This window comes from Equus asinus, chromosome 12 (genome assembly GCF_041296235.1).
Source record: "Equus asinus isolate D_3611 breed Donkey chromosome 12, EquAss-T2T_v2, whole genome shotgun sequence".
Lineage (NCBI taxonomy): Eukaryota > Metazoa > Chordata > Mammalia > Perissodactyla > Equidae > Equus > Equus asinus.
Genome location: NC_091801.1, coordinates 80,372,885 through 80,398,644, shown reverse-complemented (window position 1 = coordinate 80,398,644; position 25,760 = coordinate 80,372,885). Strand labels below are relative to the sequence as shown.

The 25,760-nt window shown below is 43.4% G+C and overlaps 1 protein-coding gene across 2 annotated transcripts in view; it reads left to right on the top strand.

Annotated features, from left to right (window-relative positions):
* FAM135B (family with sequence similarity 135 member B) overlaps positions 1-25,760 on the top strand; it is a 282,611-nt gene that overhangs the window by 127,621 nt on the left and 129,230 nt on the right. For both annotated transcript variants that reach the window (XR_011493402.1, XM_044781144.2), the window contains exon 3: positions 15,939-16,018. Coding sequence is in view for 1 of the 2 variants with exons in the window: in XM_044781144.2 (XP_044637079.2) it covers positions 15,939-16,018 (80 nt within the window). In the remaining variant the exon portion in view is untranslated. The remainder of the gene's footprint in view (positions 1-15,938; positions 16,019-25,760) is intronic.

Here is a 25,760-nt window from a genome sequence, read left to right as displayed (position 1 = left end):
CTTTGATTCAATAACATTCTACAATGTTATTTTATTTTCTCAAAGTATTTTAAGGTTTGTTGAAGGTCTGTCATTCTAAAATAGAAGATATATATCTTTTCTTTCCAAATCCCAAATGCAGAGTTCTCTGTTATGAAGGATGATGAGGTGACAGCAGCATCCTGTCACCTCTCACTTGGCACAAAGTACCCAACCCTGTTTATTTGAGGTCATCTCACCCCCACCGTCTCCCTGTGGACTCATCACACAGATGTCCAGAACTCACTGCCGGCCGTGTTGTTTTGGCATGGCTCAGCAACATTTAAGGCTTCTTCTTTCATCTCTGCTGTGTCAGGAGTCCAGTTAAGTTGGTTTGGAGTTCAGTGGGCTCCTTCATCCTCTTGGCTTTACGGTACCCAGGGTTCACTCTTGTCTCTTTGTCACCCCCGTGATAGATCACACAGACCCCGTTCATCATGAGTCCTCGCCTGCCAGGATTAAGGGCATCATAACCCATCCTGTTGCCTGAACTCAGGCAAGACAGAGTGGTGGTCAGGAAGAGTGTGCTCTTTGCAGCAGAGCTGGGTGCAAATCCCAGTTCTGCCATGCCAACAGGTGGCCTTATTTACCTTGACTTTCAGGTTCATCTTGTGTGAATGGGATGTGGCATCTTAACAGTATGACTGGGAGGGTTGATGAGATAATTTATGTGACAGTGTCCCTCCAGGTGCCAGCACCTAGTGAGTGCTCACTGACCCCACTCTATACACCCCTGACGCTGCCCCGACACACTCACTCACTGCTCCTTGAACTGGCCAGGCTCTTCTACCCTCCACACCTGTGCTGATCTCTTTTCCTGGGCTGAGAGGTAGATGACTCTCTTTTTGTCATATCCAGGTTTCTTTCTGAACTCGTACTTGCCTTTAAAACTTAGTTCAAATATCCCTGGTTTCTTGAGGGGCAGGATAAAGGAACGCATGGTAACAAATGCGAACATTTTTTTCCTCACCACTAAGAAAGGCTTCTATGAGCTCCTGAGAGTGGCAGCATCATCCAAAGGCTGGAAGCAGAGAGAACTGTGGGCCAGAAAACTGGGCTCACAGAGCAACAGGCATCCACATGGACCTCTGGACCCGGCCTCTGGGGTTGCTCTTGGACCAAAGGAGGAGGATCCTCTGGGATCCAGGGGATGGGGCATCCAGAGCCTTGGACTCAGATCCAGCCACCCCAAGTGCAAATCTGAGCTTTGAGACCTCCCACTGAGAGTTTCCTTCACCAGAAGACCAGGATGATGCTCTTAGTGGCACCTTTCCTTTTCACATTTTCTTGCAAATAAGTATGAAAACATGGCTCGCAGCCTCACTTGGGAATTGCAGACTTGTTTGGAGCACTGCTAACCGATCCTGGGCAGCTTGGAGCAGGAATTTAGTTCTGGCTTTCAGATGAAAGTGGTTCAATCTCCTCACTTTGAAAATCCAAACAGAGAGGCCTGGAGACACGAGGTGACTTGCCTTAAGTCACATGTGTCATGGCAGCCGTGGTTCCAGGACCTTTTTTTACATCTCCTAGGGGCTTTCATTTCCCTGAGGAATAGCAACATGCCAGGGAGCCTCAACCTACTAGAAACCATCTAGGAGTTCTCATGGGGCCCTGCCCACATTCTGCTAGAGTTCTTCACCCCAATTTCAACTCAGCCTGCTGCAAAAGAAGTGGAAACCAAATCCAGGGCTTTGGAAATACAACAGGTCACTCAAAAGTAAAGACTTTTTTTAAGTTCCCTCTAATTTGTCATCATTAGGAAGTTACTAAGGATTGATTGTGTCGTGCTTAATTTTGGAAGACCTTCCTGCAGAGTAGAGTTATGTGATTCAAAGAGTCTCATAAACTTTGGTTTCAAATCTCAGCTCCACTGCTTCTTTGCTGTATGACTTTGGGAAAGTCGGTCAACCTCTCTGAACCTCTTCCCTCATCTGTAATTTGGGATAATGCCTACTTTAAACCTGCTTTTAAAAAGGAATGAAACTATTTTCTGTCATCATGAGGAGAATAGAGCCATTTTATTTCTTGAAAACAAGTCATAAAACAAACTATTCGGGGTTTGCACATTATTGATTAAAATGCCCCACAGACCATCAACTAGCACCTTGTATGCCTGAGTCAGATGATAAAATGATAAAAAGAGGGACAGTGTATTTCTTTTTTTAGGTAATACATTTGTGATTACTCAGCACTTTAGGTTTTGGGGACTCTGTTAAGTCAGAAAACATTTCCTAGCACCTACCATGCATCCCACGCCAAGGACACAGGAATAAAAATGGCAGGTTTATTGGGAGAGGCTGACAGCTTACTCTGGAGATGATTGATGCCTGAAACTTGGGAGCTTCCAGAATATAAGTCCTGCTAAGGAAAAGTGGTGCGGGGAGGTAATGTGAGATCGTGGGCTGGGAGGATGGACAGAGCTGCTCTGAATCCCTGCTCGGCTAATTATTAGCGGGGATGCCTTGGGAAAGCCACTTAACCTCTGTGACCCGGTTTCCTTCGCTAATAAAATGGAGATGACCATATTTAGGTGGTTCACTGAAGCCTAGAGATAAGGTGTCCCCGGACTGAGCAGTGGCACATGGAAGGGTTCATGCTCGGTAAACAGAAGCTGTACTGATTTTGTTTGGAAAAGGCAGGAAAAGTGCTGAGATTGCTGTGCTGCCGTGAGCGTTCTCCGTGCACGTGCCGTGGGCCTGCGGATTCGATGGGGCCTGCAGTTGCCCGGGCTCTGCCCTTGCGGATGCCGGCTGGGTGTTTGCTTTGCCCAGTACTCAAGGGCCAGGAGATGAGGGAAGTGGTGGATTGCTCTGCACCAGAGACTCCATTGCCCTGAACCATGTAAACCTACAGCCCACAGCCAGAGCTCTGATCTCATGGCACCTTGATTACAGGTTAAGGGAGAAACAGAAGAAAAGGCAACTGATAGTAAAAGTGAGCAGTTGGTGTCTGGCTGCAAAAATGGGAGCAGATGCCCTGGCTTCATAGTCAGGGAAACGTCTGTGTGTGTGTGTATGTGTGTGTTTGTGAGGGGTAGGGGGGAAAGAGAGAGAAAAGAGAACAAGAGAACTTGGAAAGATTGTTTAGGGAGACATTGAGCAAACACAAGCACATCAAAGAGCGGGCTATGCATGGACCCGGGCAAGGGGCACGCTCAGGTTCAAGCTAGCATTCCTGGGTTCAGTCCAACATTGTTTTATTGAGCTGCCTCTGAATTCTCTTAAACATTTGGGAACTTCTTCCCTTTCTTCCTTCCGTCCAATGCACTTAACATTTAGATAGTGTCATCCATCTGTTCAACTTCCTGACCCAGGTCATCTTGTGCTGAGCCCAGGGCTTTCTAAGGCACGATCACAATGTTTGTATTAACAACTGTGGCCAGAGTGCAGCAGGTTTGGGGGTGTGGTGCTGCGTTCTGCACATCCAGTGCCTCCTTGGAGCCTCACAGCCGACCTGTGAGATGAACCTATTGCTTCCCCACGTCCGTCTGGCCCCAGAGTCCTGGCTCTCTACCCTGCTCCTCACGTCACCCGGCGAGGAGTTCTGCAAGGACGGTTTGCCTCATAGAAGAATGATCTCTTGGATAAAGACACCCTCCCCCATTGCAATTACAGAGCACATCTCTTAGTCAAATGGAGCTAAGGGACTTCTTTGTTTTTGTTCTGTCTGAATGGTTTTGCAGAAATAAAGATTTGATTGATGAAGGAATGGAAATCTTTACACAGACAAGGAAATCCCTTGAAATCTTCAAGAATGGCTCCCAGCTCCTGGTAGTCTTCATATCAAAAGGCAATTAAGAGACATAATGGGGCCAGGACAGAGGGAGGAAAATTAACCAGAGTGGTGACAGTTTCTTCTCCAGAGACACATTCTGATGGAAGGGGATGGAAATTGGTTAGGGATTCTTCCTCTGAGAGAAGTTGGCAAGTGTGTTTATCTATCATCTATCTATCTATCAATCATCTACTTATCTTTGTCTATGCGCCCATCATCCATGTCGCTGCTTTTTGTGCAGGGTTAGTAGCCCACGTGTGAACTATGACTTGTACTCGATTACTGGTGTTTTTTCTGAAAGGAGGCAGGATAGAAGGTGACATCATCTGAAATGATATTTGAGGCATCTTGTGTTGTCTGAGTACATACAGTGTGTAGACACCTTTCATATGTTATCTGCTGACACCAGACCTACCAGATGGGTGTTGTTATCCTTCTTTGACAGATGAATAAACCGAGGCTCAGAGAGGTGAAATGATTTCCTAACATTACACACCTGGTAGGTGGCAGAACACCATTCAAGCCCAGGTTTGATTCCAAAGAGAGTAGCTCCCTAGTGTAGCACAATGCCTTCCCTAAAGACTTTCTTTACTAGAATAATAAGGGTAATAATTATATTAGTCTACCTAATGATTATTGAAGACTTACTCTGTGCTGTGTTAGTATTTTTTTAGTCACCCTCGCTCAACCCTATGAGTTGGGTCTAATTGTTTATCCATATGCTACAGAGAAGGAAATGGTAGCTCAGAGAGGTTAAGTAACGTTCCTAAGGTCACACAGCTGGGAGGTGATGAATCTGGGACTTAAACCAAGCTTTGTTCGACTTTCACCGTTGGTGCCCCTAACTGCTACACTTAGAGTCTCTGGTGGAGGGTAGCTTAGGCCATCTGTTTATATGGTAGCAAATATTACAGTAAATATTTGGGAAAGAAATATCTATTTGTAGTTCCTCCTTCCCCATCCTGTACTCCAGCCAACCTCAGGCTTCCATGCTCCCCACACAAACACTTCAGGAACCTTCCCTCTGCATTTTCCCGAGTTGTTCCTCCATCTTAAATGTTGTGCTTTCTTCCTAGCATGGCCAAGACCTACCCACTCTTCAAGGGTGAGCCAAGATTCCGTGTAAGCTTCATCAGTACTAACTGACACTTGTAAAATGGATCAAGCCCTGAATAAGTCAGGTGAACTCATGCGTAGCAGTATGCAACATGCACAAAATTCCATTACAGATCTTCTCTGTCTGCTGGGATCTCAATCATGCTCTGGGTCAGAGCCTACATTCTAATACTGGAGAAGGACACTGTGATTCTCTGGGGAATGGAGATCTACCGAACACAGTTCCAGCCTTGTTCTCTTGAGGCCAGCATTATAATAAGTTTCTGCCGAAAATGGGTAATATCAAAGATATTGCTTTCCGCTCCAGCCACTCTGCTGTCTTCACTGGCCTTGAACTCTTGGCTCACCCCCCTATTTCATGACATATGAGGTCTCTTCTGCACCCTCTACTGTCTTTTAGGGACCAGTTTTAATTATTTCTGCCTTGATCGGATCCCTGCCTCCTGCTGAAGGCAACATCTTCGCACTCTGACCTAACCTTGCCCTTTTTCTCATCCTTTTGGAAACTCTGAAAACCTCCTTATGATTATAATTATTATTTGTGAAATGACTTTCTTCTCTGCTACACTGTAAGTTCCTTGAGGGCAGAGACTGTTTTATCACTCATCTCTCTGTCCTTGGCCCCTGTCTTTGAGCCTGGTACCCAGCATTGGTCAATTTACAGTTGATTACAACCCAGTAGCAAGAAGATGAATGAAGTCGACACACAGCTTGCAATGGCTTTTACCATTGCCATCACTGGCATGGATTTTTAATATTTGGGCTCCTCATGCTATTATGAGTCATCACTGTACACCAGTTACATTTTTTGGTGGCCAGTATGTGTGAATTGACTCCAGTGAAGAATATTTTTATATCTTTGTCGTTTCAGAGCCATGAGCTTGCATCTCACTTTTCTTATAAGCTATAAGTCAATGAGTAAGATTTTTTTTGAGCTTCAGGTCCCTCATGGGAATAGGGGAGGAGAGAATGGCCATCTTTTGTGAATATTGTCGAGGTAGAATGTGACAACACATGCAAAATACTTACTTTGGTGCCTGACTCGAGGTTAACTTATAAGAACTGCTGGCCTTCTTTCTTCTTACTCTGATATTGTGATTGTTATTGTTAATATTTATGGAGTATCTGAAAACAACAAGGTAATTTATCCATTTACTCGTAGAGGTCTTTTCTTATCATTTACTAGCCATATACCCTAGAATTAAATTATGTCCAGGAGTATTGGTACAATGGATTGCACGGTGGACCAAAATGAGCAGTCCTGTGATCTAGTGTGGATTCTGCAAACCAGCTTGGTGGCTTTCATGGTCTTCTTCCCCTTTTCTGTGTCTACCTCCCATTAGCAACACCTGAATAAGCCATAATTATAATAAGGATTACACTGATCCTTTTAAAAGGAGTTGGTGCTTACAATGTCTCATGCCCTGTGCCAGGCGCTCTACGTGCAGTATCTCATTTATTCTTCACAACTATTGATTTTTGAGGTGAGAAAACCAGTGCTCAGAGAGGTAAAATGAGCTGCTCAGGGTCACGCACCACTAGTAAGTGGCAAATCCAGTATTTAACCGCTGGCCTGTCTGAAGTGAAAGCCAGGGACTTGGGTTCCACCACATGTTTTCCTTCCATGCCTTTGTCCCATTGCATGAGAGACCTGTGAGTGGAGTTTGCTTCCCAACCCTGTCCCCACCCTCTGACTACTTGGAACTGGTTGTTGGATCTGGTCTTGTCAATTAGAAGAATTCTCTCTGCAGAGACCCCTGTCACAGTGTGATATTGCACAGCAGATTTTCAGTCTGAGCTTTTAAATTATCCATGTCATCTCAAGCTGTGCGAGGAGCTCGAAAGCCTGCTTCCACCCAACCTCATTTAATCAAGCAACACGAATGTGTAGAAAATCACACACTACCTCCAATCAAAAGGGAAGAAAACTGACACCTGTCTCCCGTGCACTGTGTGTCAAGCATCTTGTGATGAAATCCCGTTCATTATTGACTCTCGAGAAGGAGCCTTCATTTTACCCGCAAGTGGGGCTTTTCTGGGTGACCTAGAGACTGGCACCAGCAACTTTTCTGAGAAGAACATTGACACATGGCCACTCATGCAAATTAGAAACCCCATCTGGGTTGACTCATTTTAGTGTATTCCCTGCTCAAGCTAGCACCTGGGTTGATTCATTAGGTAGGGACAACAGGTCCACCAGCCAGCCTGAATAAAAACAGCGGAGGGAGGGGCAGAGATGGGAGGCACTTATCAGTGTTCCAGCAGCTCGGCAACCTCTTTTCTTATATAAAGCATCTCCAGTTAGGCTACTTGTGTTTCCGGTCTGACTTCCTTAAGGTCCCTGCTTTTATAAATAAAGACATTTGTTTATGAACATACTGGGGTTGACAAGTAAAAATAAGAATTGCAAGGATAATGCTCATCATTTATTGGAGCCCAGTGTTGCTCTGCACATGGATTTGATTTCTATCTGTAACAACTCCAGAGGATAACTGATATCCCATTTACACAGGAAAAAGCAGAAGTTCAGAGAGTTTAAATAGTCTTAAGTTGCCACAAAAAGCATCGATGTTGTTATTGCTGTTGTAGTTGTGTTTTGTCTTTTAGTGTGAATGAGAAGATGGGAAAATGAGGGAAGAGTTATAGCCATTTTGTTCACACTACCAAGTCTGTATTCAAAGGGCTCACATTTTGTAAAGGACATTCTTCCCTTCAGCTCGTAGAATTATCTCAGGAGCTTAATTAGCATAGCTTTATTCAGTGAAGTGTCTCTGAGCAATAAAACATATTTTCCCTGAAGCTTCAATAGTTTGAGTCCCACCCAACCAACTGTGACTTTCTTAGCATTGTTCCAACTTGCCTATTTATTTACTTTGTTTGGGTTTCAGATTTTCTTTGGTTAAAAGAATGGAGTGGGGATGGTAATGAGAGGAGAGGGAAGCAGTGATGTGCTATTAAATGTTTAAAAACTGGCCTTAAAAATGAGATGTGTAACATTTGTTGATTTCTGTGGTGTCAATACTCCCATCATGGCCAATTTCAAGCTACTAACTTGAAGTCAAAGAACATGAATTTGTGCACTGTTGACACACATCTGCATGGTAGGAAGAACGCCACTCAAAAATGCAGTAACTCTGTTTATGGGTTTCCAGAGACATTCGATTTAAAAAGAAATTGATTGAACAAATACTTATTAAGTGCTCTCAACTCAGTTCTGCCATTATGAGAGAGAGAGAGCTCTAGATAGAGGCAGAAGGATATCCCGAGGTCTGGCTAGTACAGATCTAAATATTTGTATGGGGAAACTACCCAAGACTGAGGGAATTTCGAAAATTCTTATTTTTTTTTACCTGTAAGTGGAAATGGTAGTGTACAATTCATAGACTTTTCATGCAAATTACAGATGACTGCTGTTGGTGTAAATGCCACAAAGTGCCAGACAGGAAGGATAGTGATAATGGCAGAGGGTGTGACTAGTTCACAGTGGAAAACAGGGATTTCCAGTTTCTGCTTTTGACCACTCACTTCTCTGAAGTTTTCAGAGGAATAATATACACAGAGAGTTAAGCTAAAAGCACTTTCCTGTCACCTGGATCTTTGGCCCCAAACCCTGTTGGAGAGTGCCGATGAGTTAGATTCAGTGGAAGGAAGAGAACCCTTTCCTCCATGAAGTAGCTTTAAAGTGTGGTGGACAAAAAATACCTGCTTTATTTCCACCTAAAAGTCCAACCTGGATTCTTAGATTTTAATGGTTCTAATTTTAACGGTTCTAATGCAAAGAAAAGCTAAGCTTTCCGCTGCTAAAAGAAAACGCAGAAGAGAAGTCAGGCTGCCTATGTCACTTCTTTTGAGTTTTCCTCTATGGAAAATATGGCCCCATGAGGGTCTTGGATCAGATTCCATCAGTGAGGATTGTGTTTGAATTCAAATGATCAGACATGTGATTAACTGTGGCTTAAATATCACTAGATGTCGTCCTCATGGCTGAAAGATGGTTGCTTTAATTCACACTATTATATTGCATCCATATCAAGTCAGAAGATGAAGTCAGAGAAAGGACACAGAGCCCAAGGGTCATGAAGTGGAGGGTTCTCCTTCAAAAGCTTTCCTGTTTTCCCCATCTGGCAATGTATGCTTTTCTGTCATTAGCAAGGAGCTGATCGTAAGATCTCTCCTAGCTGCAAGGGAATCAGGAGGGATGAGTATTTTCAGGTAGGCACATTACTTTCCCTGACAAAATCTGTTTTTTCTTTGTAAGGAAGGAGGGGATCGTGGATATTGAGCAGACAGTTCACAGTGTGAGCCACACAGACCCTTCCAGATTAGCAAAGAGATGGGGATAAAGGAATGAAGATCATCATCACAGTAAACATTGGTGAAATATGGCTGAATTATTATAAGTATTGTGTTTTGACCTCGTCAAAATACCAAGACAAGTTTTACTGAATTATTAGAGTGATCTTTTCTTGAAAAAGTATCTCATTATTTGCTTTTGAGGCCAATAAAATCCAACAGAATGGTTTGTAGTCCTGTCATGGTGGGTGGTTACTGTCAGAACAGATGAATCAGTCTATGAGTGTATAGTAAAAATGTACAAGTTATTTTCTGGGTCTTTTTTTTCTGATTTTTTTGGAACACCAAGCCTCTCTTACTGAGAGGACTTCCCCTGCTTGTCTGCTAGTCCAGAGAGTTTCACTCTAGGATCAACTGGTCTTCCATTTTCAGCTGGGTCACACAGCCAGTAATAGGCAGAGTTTCAGAGTTCACATTCTTAACCATTATGTTATATTGCCTCAGAAGACTCAAAGAAAGAGAATTTTTTCCCAGCCAGTAGGCATAACCATGTAACAGCAGAGCCTTACATGTTGTGTCTGCCATTTTGTATTATTAAGTACTATGTGCCACAGGCATCTCTGAACATTTTCCTACCCAGACCATCACCCCAGCTGTGAGGTTGGAGGATAGATTGGGATCATGGATGGGGAAGGATGTCTGTTTCATACACTTCTTAGGTAATAGTACCAATGTTTTTTCTTTAATGAAATATGATGATGGATCATCACACTAAGGGCTTTATATGCGCTGATGTGTTCATGACTTATAACAATTCTATGAGACTAGTACAGCTGTCACCACCCAGAAGGAAAGAGAGGCTCAGAGAAAGAAAGTTACTAGCTTGAGTTTGCCTACTTGCTTTGGGGTGTAGACTTTCTGACTCGGTCTCAGTTTTAACCTTTTCACAAACACAATGATTTGTGCTTTAGATCATGTCAAACATCCCTGGGTCAGAGCACTTGTTTCATAATCTACCTGAGATGAAAGTGATTGTGATAAAATGTCATAGATCTCTGTGTTTCCATTATAGAATATTATTTAAAATTTTATTAGTTTTATAAAAATTGCATGTGGATTCTTAGTCACTCACAGAGTTGTGAATGTTGGGGTTAGATCATAGAACCCTGCGGTTTATTGAAGGAATCTCTGTTACTGGAATTTTCATTCATTCATTCATTCATTCATCTGGCATAGGTTAAATGCCAACTGTGTGCCAGCACCACATTAATTACTGCACATACAGAGATGGGCAGGACACGGCTTGTCTCCTCCAGCAGCTGGTGGTAATGGATATTTCTATAATCAACTGAGAACAAATTAGATGCTTTTCTCCCCTTAGTATAGCAGTAAAAGCTCTAAGGAATACAAAAGAAGTAAAAGGTAGCGCTCTTATTCTCAAGGTGCTTTTGAGAAAACAGAGGGAAATACATTAGTGATCAAAGTGGATCAGAGTGAATGTGACTGGGCTTCTGGTGATAAAAGAGTCATGGGGAAGTTGAGATCAGCTTATGAAGTTTAATTCACCAGGCTTTGACTCCCCAAATAAGAGCTTGGTTTTAGTCAAATGGCCCTGAATTTTAATCCCTAAACTTTCCATTAACGAGCTGTGTGACTATGTGAAAATTATCTAAACTCTCTGATTCACAGTTTGCGTTTTGTTAACTTGGGGATGATTATTCCTGTCTATTAGTTTTGTCATGAGGAGGAAATTTGAAAGCCTCTGTGCATTAATTTACTTTTACCGCTGTAATAAATTGCCACAAACTTAGTTGCTTAAAACAACATAATTTTATTATCTTAACAATTCTGGAGGTCAGAAGTCTCAAATGGGTCTCACTGGGCTAAAATCACGATGTTGGCAGGATTACATATCTTTGTGGAGGCTCTGGGGAGGAAGCCATTTCCTTGTGCTTACCAGTTTCTGTAGGCCACCCACATTCCTTGGCTGGTGACTCCATTCCTCTTCAAAGCCAGCAATGGCTGGTAGAGTCTTTCTTACCCTTCATTACTCTGTCACTCTCCTTCTGCTGTCTCCTTCTTTCACTTAGAAGGACCTTTTTGATTACTTTGGGCATACCCAGGTGATCCAGAATAATCTCTTGATTTCAAGGCCAGCTGATTAGCATCCTTAATTCTTTTTCACAAGTTCTGAAGATGAGGAAGAAATGTCGTTTGGAAGGGGTGTTATTCTGCCCACCACATTGTATAAAGGGCATAGTTCAGTGCCACTCTTACAGATGGAAGTCAATAGAGGATGACTATTTTTATTGTTATTTCCCAAAAGGAGTCCTGTGCAAATCTAGACAACTCTGAAGTCTCGATTACTCCTGGTCTTAGCTTCTCTCTTCCTTCTGACTGGAACTCATTCTGCCATCTTCTCCTATCACTTGCTCATTCTCTAAGGATTTGAGTCAAATGATCCCTTCTTCATAGTGTCTTCCTTGAATGACCCCAGCTGGAAGAAGGTGGCTCTAAGATGATTAAAGGATAGTCACATGTGAAATAATAAGGTCATTCTTGGAGATTTGCCAAGATTTCTTACTAAATATGTGAACTTGGACAACTCCCATCATCTCTAGAGGCTAGTTTTCTCACCTTTAACATAGACATCATGATAAGTGCATCAAAGATTTCCTGAAGGGATCAAATGATATGACGTATATTGTGTATGACGTATGGTTTATGGACTTATGGCCAGGCAGAAACTTCGTATCAGACAAAAGAGAATTACGAGAGTGGTTTAAGTATTCTGTTTAATCAGGACAGAGCCCAATTGAGTCAGCCTAATTGGAACTTATTTCTTTCAACATGTGCCTGTAAAGCACCTGAAGTTCAAGGTGATTAATTCCTTGAAGTAAGATTCAGTAGCACCAAGTGCTTCTAAGGAATAAGAATTCAGAGAGTCCTTGGAATTGGTTGTAAAGGGTTTTAATTTATGGAACAAATGCGACTCTTGTGAGGTGTAGCAGGCAAACAAAAGAAAAAGGGAAGAAATTCATTTCTGGGGTTAGAATCCTGGTTGCCCTTTGCTAGCTTAACTACTTTAGACAAGTAGTTAGCTATCTCCGTCTCCAATGGCCCGATATCTTCTTTGGTTAACACTTGAGACCGTGCTTTCTCTCACACAGGATTTATGGAGGATCAAACAGGATCGCGTACATGGAAGTTCCTTATACCGGTCCTGGCACAGTGATGTTTAATAAATCTTAAGCATAACTGTCACAGCTCCAAGCACAGTATGATAGAAGAGTGATGCATAGCCTCGGGCAATGATTGACCCATTTCATGTTCAGAGAAGAAGCCCTTAGAATATTACAGCTGCTGGTGGTGGTGGTGGGATCTGTGCTTCTTCCTTTGATGATGAAATTATTGAAATGCATAGGTCATTTATTAAAGAAACACTAAAAGTGACATCTTGTATTTGTGTAAATCAGAGTTTGCCAATTATTGGCCCTGTGGGGATTCAGCTTGCAAATGTGTTTCATTCTGTCAACACAGAGCTTTATTGTTCGCCGCTGCTAATTGTTTTTGCTGTTGCTATTGTCATTGTCACTGACTTATGAACTGACATTTGAAATTTTAAAGATCTTTTATTAAAAATCCAAATTTCTGGGGCTGTCTCAGTGGCATAGTGGTTAAGTTAGCAAGCTCAGCTTTGGTGGCCCAGGGTTTGCCACTTCTGATCCTGTACAACTTATCAAGCCATGCTGTGGCAAGCCTCCTGCATATAAACTAGAAGAAGATGGGTGTGGATGTTAGCTCAAGGGCTAATCTTCCTCAAAAAAAAAAAATCCAAATTTCTGTCTTTCCCTGAAAACCCGAAAGATCTAGCATTACACAGCCAACATCTCTGCACAGTGGTAACTAACTACTGCTAAGTGGCAGCTGCGTCCTACAGAAAGGGCAGGAAGCCTCCACTCTGCCTCAGTCTCTGTCACACAGATGATGGTGTTCGTGGTTATTTATTATTGTGCTTCTTTTGTGGATTTCACGATGGTAGAAAACTGTGTTCGTAAAACGAGCTATTGCTCCTACGGAAAATACACGGTTAGCTTCCTGGGAGCCTCCAGTCACAACATTTTCATTGACTGATCAATACATAACCTTGTTTTAGGTGCATTTCTGTTTAAAGGCACTGCATTATATATATACATATATATGTATATATATGTATATATATGTGTGTGTGTGTGTGTGTGTGTGTGTATATATATTCTATTCATTAACATTGAGCTCATGACCAATAGCAGTGTAACTCATATCTGAACAAAGTTATCTAACACATGATTTTCTCTGTAGGGCACATCACAGCCTTCTTGCATTTAGGAACACAAGCCAGCATTTTAGCTATACACTGGGGCCATTTTAAATAGCAGAATCACCAACAAAAAGCACAAAATATATTGCACTAGACAGACCGTAAAAAGACCCTTGTTTATGGTCTGAGAGCTGAAAAAAGAAGGTAGAGTGCTGTCTTGTTCGACCTCAAGTGGAAACACGTGCATGAGGTGATTCAAACTTTTCGCCACTGTGTGCATGTCTGTGAATGACCCTGAAGGCATTATGAGTATTGTAGGTGGTTACAAATAAATTTTACCAACTGGGAAAATTCACAGACACAGAATCCATAAATAATGAGGATCAGCCGTATGTGATTTGCAAATGTGTTCTCTCACCCAGTAGATTGTCTTTTAATCCTCTAAATAGTGCATTTTGCAGAGCGAAAGAACAAAAGCTTTTAATTTTGCTAAAGTCAAATTTATCATTTTTTTAAAAGGATAATGCTTTTGGTGTCAAGTCTAAGACTCTTTGCTTAGCTCTAGATTTCAAAGCTTTCTTCTATTTTTTCCTAAAAATTTTTGCAGTTTTACATTTTGCCTTTGAGTCTATGATCCACTTTGAGTTAATTTTTATATAAGGTATGAGATTTAATTTGAGTTTTCTGTTTTGTTTTGTTTTTGCTCATGGATGTCCAGTTGCTTCAGGACCATTATTGGAAAGGCTATCTTTCCTCCACTGAATTGCTTTTGAAACTTTGTTGAAAATCACTTGGGTATATTTGTGCCCTTGTTACTGCTTGGGGAAGTAGAGATCCAGGCTCCCCTCATGGTCTCCACTTAAACCAGGGCAGCGGGGTTCTCATCACCATCCCTTAGTAGTGAAAATCTGGCTTCCTACTCAAGGCCTTTTCTTGCCAGGTGAGAGAAGGAGGCTCATTATAGCTTGGCAATGTGGACATCTGGGGTTTCACTTGGCCTTTGCTGGTGTGGGTAGAGGAGAGGCCACAGTTTTTCTGTATTCTGTATTGCTTGGTGGAGTAGAACTACTATTGTCTAAATTTTTTTGATCATGCTAGGCTGCCCTTTGCCTGATGTTTGTCTAGAGAAAGCAGGTGTTTTTGTTAGGGTTTGTTTTTGTCTGCAGCCATTAGCATTTCTGGATGGTTGGCTTCTGTCTGGGATATATGAGGCAAAAAGAAAATGCTGAGAACTCACTATCATGTCTTTCCTTGGACCTTGAGGTCCCTAGACTGTTGGCTTTGTTCTCAACTTTTAAGAATTTTCTTGTTTGTTTTATATATATTGTTTCAAGTTTTTAGTTGTACTTAGTGGGAAGAATAGGGAAAAGTATGTCTACTCCATCTTTCCTGGATGTAGAAGTCATGACAGTTACTATTTTTTTTTTTAAATCTTCATTTTACAGATACAAAAACAAGTTCAGAGAAGTTGTGTGATGTACTCAAAGACACACAGCTCTCAAATGATGTCACTCAAGCAACATGAATGCAGTCCCAGTGCTCTCCTCAGTTCAACATATACACGAACATGAGGCTGTCAACAGAAACACTCTATGAGTATATTCAGAGTGCAACAGAGTCAATAGCAGAATATTCCTCAGCCGTGAGCTCAGTGAGCCATGGGAGACTGATATGTTCATGGTCTATTTTACTTCTGTTTCACTGTTTTATTCACATTCCATTTCACAATGAGTTTGAAATGAGTGGAAAGGGAGAACAATTATGAGGCCAGAAATGTTCCCAAGTGCTTGCAAACAAAAGGGTCATTAATTGCAAGGCACAAAACTTCAAAAGATGCTTCTGCACCTGTAGCAAAAGAGGACAGATCAGAGGGTTTAATGACAGCTTGGGAACCTGCATGATGTTCTGAAATGATGGAATTTGGAAATGGGGATGACATATTCCAAATAAAGGCACAGAAATAATCTGAGAAAAGCGTTTGGCAATACTTATGGGTTTAGCAACTCAGCTGCTGTCTTTCTAAAGGAAGTATTTGTCTGTGTCACAACGTAATAGCAACTCAATTCATGTACAGATTTTCTACCATGCATTAAAGCTCCTATAAAATGAACTTTTCTGATGAAAGAAAAATCACACTTCTTAATGTACCTGTGTCATGTGACCTATCTATTCCTTTTTCCCATTCCCATCACCACCAACCTTGTATGTGTCTAGTATGATCTCAAGTAAACTCAACTTTTTGTCTCCAGCTTGGCCCCATCCCATCCCTCCCCTACTGTGCTGACAGAATGAATCTCTCTTTGATACCAGGTGATCATTCATGCCTAGAAACTTTCATGGTTCCCTATGACCTTTAGGATTAAGTCTAGGTATTTTTAGAAAAAGCAAACAATAAGAAGTCTGATCTTCAGCAGCCTGTCCTCTGCTCTTTTCTTAGGTATTACCAGATCCGAGTGACCTTGAAGGTGTCCTCAAGGATTCCCCACAGATTGAGCGCTTCCATCGTTGGGCAGACAGGTGAGCAGGAGGATGGTAGTGGGGGGCTTCTTCCCCACTGGTAAACCTTCATTTATCACTGTATGCCAGGGCACAGCAGAGTGCAAGGTACATAGAGGCACTCAGTGAATCATAGTTGAACGTTGGAGGAGGAGTGAATGTTGGAAATGGAGACCCACTGTTGGAGTGGCCATGTGTGTACATTGTTGCAAGGGGAAACTGGCTGAAGGAAAACATACTTTCCCAGGAGCAGCTGGCACTTGGGGACAAACCTGGCTGTGGGAGATTGGCTAAAGTCAAGTCAGGGAGGCAGAGGATGGGAAATGGTGTCCAGCAAGTAGGTAAAAGCAAGCCTGCTGTCAAAGAGAATCCCCAAATCAGCTAGATATAGGGGTCTGAATAAGTAGGCAGTTGTGGTAGCACTTTCCATGCATGACAAGGAGTCACAAGCAACACTCCCAGCTTGGGGAGAAGGATTACCAAGGACAATTCAGGCTGTAATCTGAGGAGGCTGGAGTATTAGTGGGTATCCAGGGTCCCAGCAGGTACTCAGTGTAACAAAGTACTGAGTCAGAAATGTAAAATTTATTACATAAGAAATAAGAGTAGGCATGGAGATTATATTCTAGTAGTAATATTTATATTAGTAAATTTGGGAGAGTGTATAGATCAGCTAGACCCTAAGAAAAAGGAGAAGCACTTAGTGATGGAGGGGAGAGAAAATAAGGAGATAAAAAGACAGAACTATGGAAAACCTGCTTAACTTTAACTATACAAAGAAAGGTACCCAAGAATATAAGAGGAGTAAAATCCAGTAGAGTTGAGAGTTCTGGTCACAGCCACCTTTGATAAAATTCATTTAGAATTACCTTGGTAATTAGACCACTTTGTTATTGGCAATAATATTATAGTGAGTAAAACTGCATGCAGTTGAATACCCACAAATTGGGAGTGTAGATGCGGTGGTCTGCTTAGCTCCATGTGGAGGAGGTGTGGGAGGTGTGGGGTGGAGGAGGCTGCTCAGACCACTCAGGGGACATCAAGGGGAGGCTGATGGTTTATGGCCACAGGTTGACTCGAGCCTGTGATCGAAAAAGAGAAAGATACTGCTGACCACCTGCTTCTCCTCTGACTCTGGGCAGAGTTAAGTGTTAAATAATAGTTCAGTCACCACATTTCCAAAGTGTTTCTTCTCTTCCACTCTCCTCCTCTCTCTGGGGAAGCAATGAGGCGTCTGAGACTTGTGATCACCCGTTCTCCTACGCCCTGTGTAGATCCAGTTTCCCTTTGCTTCTGCCTGTGTCGCCCCCCCTCCCCGCCCCAACTTCTTCCAGGAGAAGGTTCATAGAGGTGACCAAATGAGTAGAGAATTTGAACCCTGACATTGCAAGAACTAGCTGCGTGATCCCAGGCATTGGCAGCTTGAGCTTCATTTCCTCCCCTGAAAACCGAGTGTAAAAATCCATTTTCTGTAGATTTCTCGTCTGAGAGATTATAAATGAAAAGGACGTTTTATATTTTATAGAGATCAGAAATGTAAATGTGCCAGGACAGGGACTGGCACAAAGCAAGTACCCAATCAGTCTGACGACTGAGTGGTCAGATGACCAGGGGTGTGAAGCCAGTGGGTCTTGTTCTCAGGGACAAGTCAAAAGCCTGCGGTGGGACTTGGAAATCAGGTGGGACTAATGCCCAGCTGACCTAAAGAAAGCCATCCCCAGGTTCCTGACAAGGACTCAGCTTCTCCCCTGTGACTATAGAGCATGAGCTCAGTTCCTGTCTCTGGCTGAGCCTTCTCTGGGAGCACAGGCCTCTGCTGTGAGGACAGAGGACTGCCGGGCATCCAATAGCTGGCAGAGCCCAGCAATCACCTTGGGAAGAGAAGGACTTGTAGTGATGCTGTACAAGACAAGAAAAAGAAAAATGAAATGCAATTTTGGGGGAAGAAAGCTATTTTCTTCTTTGGTCTAGTTTGACACAGGGATAATTGTGGTGCAAGTGTTGTGCCCTTGATTTTTACTCGAGCATGATATTTGGAACAGAATGCTAACACAGAGGCCAGTAATAATTACAAGAAGATGGCTCCAAGGGTGAGGAATATATAGCATTTGTGATTTCTTCCTCGAGGTGAATTTTCCAATTATGTTACTTTCAGTCAGATATTGTTGCATTACAAAGTGTTCCAAAACTTCGTGGCTTATACAATTTATTTGTGATATTTTGAGTAGTCTGGGCTTGGTTGGGTCATTCGCCTGCTGCTTTCAGCTAGATCTCAGTGGAGGATGGAGTATCCAAGATCATTGTATCAGAGATGTCTTCACTCATATGTCTGATCCCTCAGCTAGGGTGGCTGGACCAGCAAAGGGGACTGCTGAGCTTCTGTCTCCAGTTGGGTAGTCCGACTTCTTACATGGTAGCCCAGCTCACAGAGAGAAAGAGTAAAAGTTTCCAGGCTTCTTAAGGGCCAGCTCAGGAACTGGCACAGGGTCACTTCTCCCATATTCCATTCATCAAGGCCAGTGGCAAGGCCAACCCAGCTTCAATGGGAGGGAAAATATCCTAGACTCCTTCATGGGGCACCCTCTGTGTGTACAGCAACGAGAGGAACTTTTTGCAGTCATATTTGCATACAATCACCCAGAGTAGTTTCAATTACCTGCATGTATTTCTGAGTAAAAAAAAAAAAAAAGGAAAAAAAATATATGTTTAGGCAATGAAATATGATACCTTGAAAAAGAAGGAGTCAAAACATTTGGGATCTAATAATATCTTCGACACTCGTTAGTTGAGTGGTCTTGTTAGGACAAATTATTTAACTTGGATTTTTTGTTCCATTTATCTCTGAAACAGAAATAGAAAAGGCTTGCTGTGTCTAGAGATGCAGAATTCAGTAGTGGGAAGGCTGCAGTCTCTGGACTTTCTAGGTTCAAACCCTACTTCTGACACTTATCAGTTGCATGGATTTAGAGAAGTTGTTTAACCAGGTTGTTTTTCCATTTCCTCACCTGTAAAATGCAGATGGTAAGAGTACCTACCTCATAGATTTGTGGTAGAGACTGAATGGATTATGCAAGGGAATGCCTAGAATGCTACTGACACATAGTAAGCTCTCAATGACCGTTAGCTAGAATAAGCAGTGCTTTTTATGCATAGAGTTGTTTACTTAGCAGCATTCTGCTCCACGCTGGTCCCAGGGGACACCTCCTTGAGGAGGAGAGGCTGCCTTAATGCCCTGGAGGAGCTTCCAGTCTTCTGAGGGAGACAGAAGTGTCACATGAATACAGTAGAGGTGGAAAATGAGATGACCATCAGATGGAGCAGTGGGACCATCCAGCACTGCCCATGCCAGCAGCCCTATGGCTTTGTTGAGGAAGGGCTTCTGAAAAGAGATCTGGAAGGACGAGAGGAGTTGGGAAGGACCGACTTCTGGATGGACCCATAAAGGTAGGGAAGGATAACCTTGGCAGAGGTATCACACTGACCAATATCACTGGGACCCAAACAGAGCAGGGGCATTTATGGGATAATGAGCAATCTGGTGTGGCAGATGGCAGGAACGGGCCAAGATCAGAAGAGAAACAGCTGCGGGCCAGGTTTGGAGACCATGTTGTGCCATAGAGAGCAGATCGATTTGGTTTCAAAGGCACAGCCAGGTGAAATCAAAGCACTTAGATGACGTAAAACCAACGCTGTTCAAACACGAGATGTTGTCTCATAAATTAAGGGACGGAATTATACATTTTTCTTCTCTTTTTAAATAAATCCGTTCTCTGGTAGCCACATTATATGGAAACATGTTTCAATTATATAGATGATTTAGATACTGCTTCTCTAGGTGCGAAACAATTTCTTATTGGCTTTTCCAAGCTAGATGTTCATGATTAGATTCTGTGAATAAGAAAAAATAATAATCCTCCACGTGAAATGGAGGCGTAACCTGCATACCATTGTGTTTTCTTTTTTTAATACTTTTTAAAAAGGTGATTTGGGGAAAGTTTCTCCAGAAAACTGATGGTTTGTCTTATCTGAGTTAACTGCTTATCTCCTAGGACAGACTGTGACAGGCTTTGAGCACACCTCAGTTAGGAGCAATCCTTCCCCTGGGCATTCTAGAAAGATCCTAGCATTACAGAATGGACAGGCACCTGAACAGGTGACTACAAGTGGAACAGAGCGTCAGATCTGCTCATGGAACTGGGTGCAGGACACAAGGAAGCTGCTTCTATGCAGATGTGGGTACAGTGGGGGAGGTTAGGCCCTCGTGCTCAGTATGAATCTAAAGGCCACAGAGTCTTGGTCATTACCAAAAAGAGAAGAGTATAAATTATAAGTAATCCTCTAATGATGCCCTGAGGCCAGGGCATCCCTAGGCTGTTCTAAAACACAAAAGGAAAAAGTCCTTGTGGTATCTTCCCATTGTTTTCCTTTAACGTCACTGAAAGTGGAAAAATGTTTAGATTGAGGAATCTGGTTATTAAGGGGGCAGGTCCTCCAGCAGAAGGACGTAGACTCAGATAGTCACTTTAAAACCCTACTCGTCCACTTTAGAGCCACACGTGCCAGGGCAAACCCTTCAACCCCTGAGCCTTCGATTTCCTTTTACTGTAATGGGGCTAATAATCTCTTCTGCCTACAGTTGCTGGGGTTTTTGGGAGCATGATGGTGAAGCCTGTAGCACAGTGTTTCATACATACCTGGGAAAATAAAATGTAGCTGTTATTATTATCAGTTAATAAAAAAAATCTTACCATGGATTCAAGGAAAGTTTGTCGATGGAGCCAACAGAGGTGTTCTCAAGATGAAGGTGATCCAGAGGGGATGTTTAAACGGGGTGATTTGATGTAACTGAGACAAAGGGAACCCACAGCAGGGGTGAAGGGAAGGCGTGGTTGACTAGGAAGGATGTGGCTGGACGTTAAGTCTGAAGGCGAGACGGAAAGATGGAGGCTAGAGAGTGGGATGCAGGAGTGGCTGGGACCGCGGGGTCAGGACCCAGCCTGTGACTAGCAGGATGTGCTGACACCTGGTGTCTGCAGTGTTGTGTGAGCACCTTGGCCTTAGGGCATGACACAGACTGTGAGAGGCTTTTCATATTGTTGCCGTAGCCCTGCACACCTTGTAGAGATAAAGGTCTGAACATCCAAGGCGGAGCCAGGCTGCACTCTCTCATCTGACAGTTGCTAAAATGAGGCCCATCAACAGGAATTGGCTTGCCCCCAGGGAGTCATGCAGCCGATAGAACAGAACAGAAACTGGGGCCACACTTTGCCTTAATAAAAGTTGATGGGGACTCTCAGAAAGTTCATTTTGTGTCTCAGTACCCAAGTTGAATGTTACTTTCACTATTCTTAGTAATCATAAGATATGACATATATATGTGTATCATGTATATATCATGCATATATATGCATACATATATGTACATATGGACATACATATCTATATAATTGCATATATGCATATATGTATATATAATTGATTTCAAATGGTCTATTTATCTGTTTGTATGTATCAGTGTCTACAAATATAAGTGAATATACATATAAATCTACATATGTGTGTATATAATTGATTTCAAATGATTTCTCTTATTCCTAAAATATACGCTATACTTACCCTTGTTGGTCAGTTGTAGGCCATTTTGATCTATGTCAACATTTGTCTCAGTTCAACTAACTTTTCTGATGCCTCCTACAAGCCAAAGTACTAGGTTACAATTCTGTCGCCAGTTGCTGTGTGTGTTTTTTCCCACACCACCAAGCAGTTCTCCAACCAGCTGGGTGTCCTACAGTTCAGCTCAACTCTGACACTATCTACTCAGAGGTAGCATCGTATTCCTCACGTTCAGGCTCAGTCCTACAAGCCCGTCCCCCGCCCAACTTCAGACACCAATCACCAGTCCAGCGCTTCTGACCTATGGGCTATAGATGGAAGCTTCCCATGATCCCTTCCTGGGGTTCTAGTAAATTGCTAGAGCAGCTCACAGAACTCAGAGAAACATTTTGCTTAACTTAGGAACAGCCAGGTGGAAGAGATGCGTAGGGCAATGTGTGGGGAAGGGTGCGGAGCTTCCGTGCCCTCTCCAGGTGTGCCGCTCTCCCAAAAACTCCACGTGTTTGTGTTCACCAACCCAGAAGCTCTCGGAACCCTGTCCTTTTGTTTTTTCATGGAGGCTTTATTACATAAGCATGATTGGTTAAATCGTTGGCCGTGGAAGATTGACTCAATCTCCAGCCCTTCTCACCCCTGGAGATTCAGGCGCGGGACTGGAAGTTCCAATCCTCTACTCGCAAGGTTGGTCCTCCTGACACCCAGCGCCCAACCTTAGAGGCTTTCCAAAAGTCATCTCGTCAACATAAGACACCTTCTCCTCTCTTATCACTTAGGGAATCCTCAGGGTTTTAGGAGCGCTGTGCCAGGAACAAGTACAAAGATCAAATATATATTCCTTATTACAAATCATAATATCACATAGGCCCTGAAAGATACAGAGATGAATGATAATCAATTAAAATGTGAAGGTTAAGGTATTCCAGAAAGAGAAACCAGAGGTGAGAAGTTAAAAAATGTGATTCTGCTTACTTCAAAGGCTTGCTTACATTTTCTGGTCCCACGGATTTGTTTTCTCTTTTCTTCTGAGTTCAGGGTTACGAGTAATTGGCTTGTCTGTGTCTGTGAATAAATGTTAAGTATACTTAGCCTTGGCTATTTCCTCCCACCAAAATGGTGCTCTTTAATAGATTTTGCAGTCTCCTCCTACCTGGAGGTGTTATTTTTTTTCCCTCCTTAAGGGAATGATCAATGAAGTCAGACTTGGGGGAGAGAACTGTTCAAGCTTATCGAGTCTGTGCAAAATGATTAGGCACAAAACAGGCATCTGCTAGTCATTGCTCATCAAAGCAGAAGAAAAGATAGCACAGTAAATTGTGGAAATGTATAAAACTTGCCATGATTAGTTTTAGTAATGTTTTGAGAGGTAATTTCCATTTCCATTAAGTGGAAGCATTTAAGAGTTTCTCCATGTAGGGGGTGGGGAGAGAGTGTTATTCTTCAATTGAATCAATCTAATTTCTTTTCAGGGTCCATTAAAGTGCACCTAAATATCAAATATGCCTGTTTTCATGGAGAATATTGAGCAGGTAAAACACTGCAGCCCCCAGGCTCTGAGGGCCCGCCTAGGGCCAGAGAAAGGTGCTGCTCAGGGCGTCAGGATGGAGGGGCCTGAATAAGCCAGGACTTAAAGGCTGCTCTCCCATCCGCACACGGGTGGCCGCAGTCAACTCAGGAACACTGAAGCCCAGCGTCCTTCACCTTTGACTCCCTGTGCAGGCCAGAAATCTGCTCTGCCAGCTGGTGCAGTGACCCAGCTCCCTCTGGGGCCAAGCAAGAATTATCACGTATCCTTTGTCCTTGAGATCAAATCTTAAAGTCACTTGACCTCCAAGGCCCTCCCTCTGGAAGATTTCTTCTGTCTCCTGTACTGTCATTCCCAGCTCTCTGCCTCTGCTCTTACTGTTCCTTCCTCTTGAAAGGCCTATCCCTTCCTTCATCACCCGTTTACCATGCTGGTCTGCTAGACTGGCAGAAAGAATCTATGCAGGTTCTCTAAGGGCCATCTCCTGCCTCTGTCAGAACTACTGATTCCCTGTCTGAGTGTCCTCCTCACTGCCTGTGTACATGCAGGGTCTGTCCCCTCCCTTACTCCCCCTCCCCAACTTCTGTGCTTGCCCTGCCCCGTTTCACTGTGCTTTCAGGCACTGTCACCAGCAGGGCTGAGGCGGGGAGGGCAGGGAGGAAGGGGTGCTTCACCTTGGAGGACCACCCTCAGGCTCCTGGAAGCACTTTGTCCAAGATTTGAACTTGCCTTGGCATTTAAGTCCCACTGTCCCCATCCCTACCTCCAACGACGCTCCAGAGTCCCCTGTAGGATCAGGATGACATAGCCTTCTGGGGACCTCTGTTGAAATGTGCCCATACCTATCTTCCTGCTTCCCTGTCCTGTCTTTCCCATGCCCGTGCTGGTCTTGCTGGAGCACAGCCATAATGTCACCTACACTGGTCCTGGTCTCTGGGTCTGCTGCTTTATCGTCTGTATTCAGAAACCACTAGAAGTGGTATAGGAGTTAGTTGTAATATAGGAAGTAGGGTTGGAGTTAGCCAGGGCTGAGTCTGCCTGGGTTCCCTGTGACCCTGCATCGTAGCCTCTGTGTCTGGTGCTCTATGAATGGAATCATCCTGATAGAAACGACCCTACAGGGCTGTTTGTGGGATCCGTTAAGGTAACATGTATGGGTACATAATAGACTTCCTGGCATGTTGGGAACCTACATGTGCACACACACACACCAGGGTATCACCTCCTTGCATCACGTTAAGGAGGAATAATCTCCTAATCTACCCCATATTTCATGCACAGTCGGGGGAGATAAGTACTTAGCATCCAATCCTAGTTCCTGAAAGTCAGCTGTGTATGAGGCACAGTTGACACAGAGCTTGACAGTGAACCCTGCTCTCGTGGAGCTCAAAGCCTGGGGTGGGGAACTGAAGGACTGAGTGACAATCACAATGTGAGTGATGATGGCTCTGGAGGACGAAGGCCTTGGGTGCTCAGGGCTCAGGGCAGGCCACCCTGGGAAGGCCTGAGGGCTCCCTTCCCTGGTATTTCCCTCCAAACTGGGTAAGGCTCCTGGGCCCCCAGCTCCCTGCCTGCTCCTCATCAGGCAGCAGCACTACCACCTACACCTGTGTGGGCGCAGCCTGCACCTGGGCAGCCATGTTTCAGGCAAACACACCTAGAAAGAAAGATGAGGGGAGAGTGAAGGGGCCCTGAAGCATATGCCAGGGAAGACGTAACATGAGCTTCAGAGCGGCTTTCCTTGTGGATGGGAGAGAGAACCACCTCGGTCTCTGGAGCACCACCCACACAGGTTCGAGAACCAGACACCTGGCTCCCGCTCACAGTGGGTGAGCTAGGACTTGTCAATGACCTCCCTGGCCTCATCTTCCTCCTCTGTAAGATGGGAATACTAATAATAACAATAGTACCTTCTTCATGGAGTTGGTGTGAGACTGAAAAATGCTAATATTATGTAAGCACTTAGAAGAGAGCCTGACATCATAAGCTCTCAGTAAATGCTGGGTATTTTTAGTGTCATTACAGAAGCCAGAATCAGTGGACATGGGTGAAATATACCTAGACTGAAGTGTTAGCTCTGATGGTTTTTGCTTGTTTCATAAATGTTTCTTGAGTGCCTCTTGTGTGCCGGGCATCATTTACAGAGCTCTCTGAACCCCCAGATGCCCAGTACGGCTGTCGTCTTCAGAAGCTGTGAACTTCCGGTCACTGGAGAGTTCACTCAGGGGTTTTCAGCATGGTCCAAGACAGAGGCCAATGAAAAGAACATTGTAGGATAGTGGACACTTATTCAGAGTCATTCCAGTCTTTTTAAATTAAAGAAGTTTTTTATTATTGTTAGTATTTTTTTTTAGTATTTTTTGGATACTTAGGGATATATGTTAATCCTCCATGTGGAAGATGATGCTTAAATTCATACTCTAAGGCCCTGGCACCCTGTTGCTTTATTGAATTCCGGCTCCCTGGTGTCTACCAGAGTTTCTGGAGCCTAGTCGACGTGCCATGTACATTCAGTGAATCAGTGAATGAAAGACCAGAGGACAGAGCTTGGACCAGAGATTGAAAGGAAGAAAGAGGCTGAATTCCATGCAACTAGAAAACATAGTGAGGGGGCTGGCCCAGTGGCGA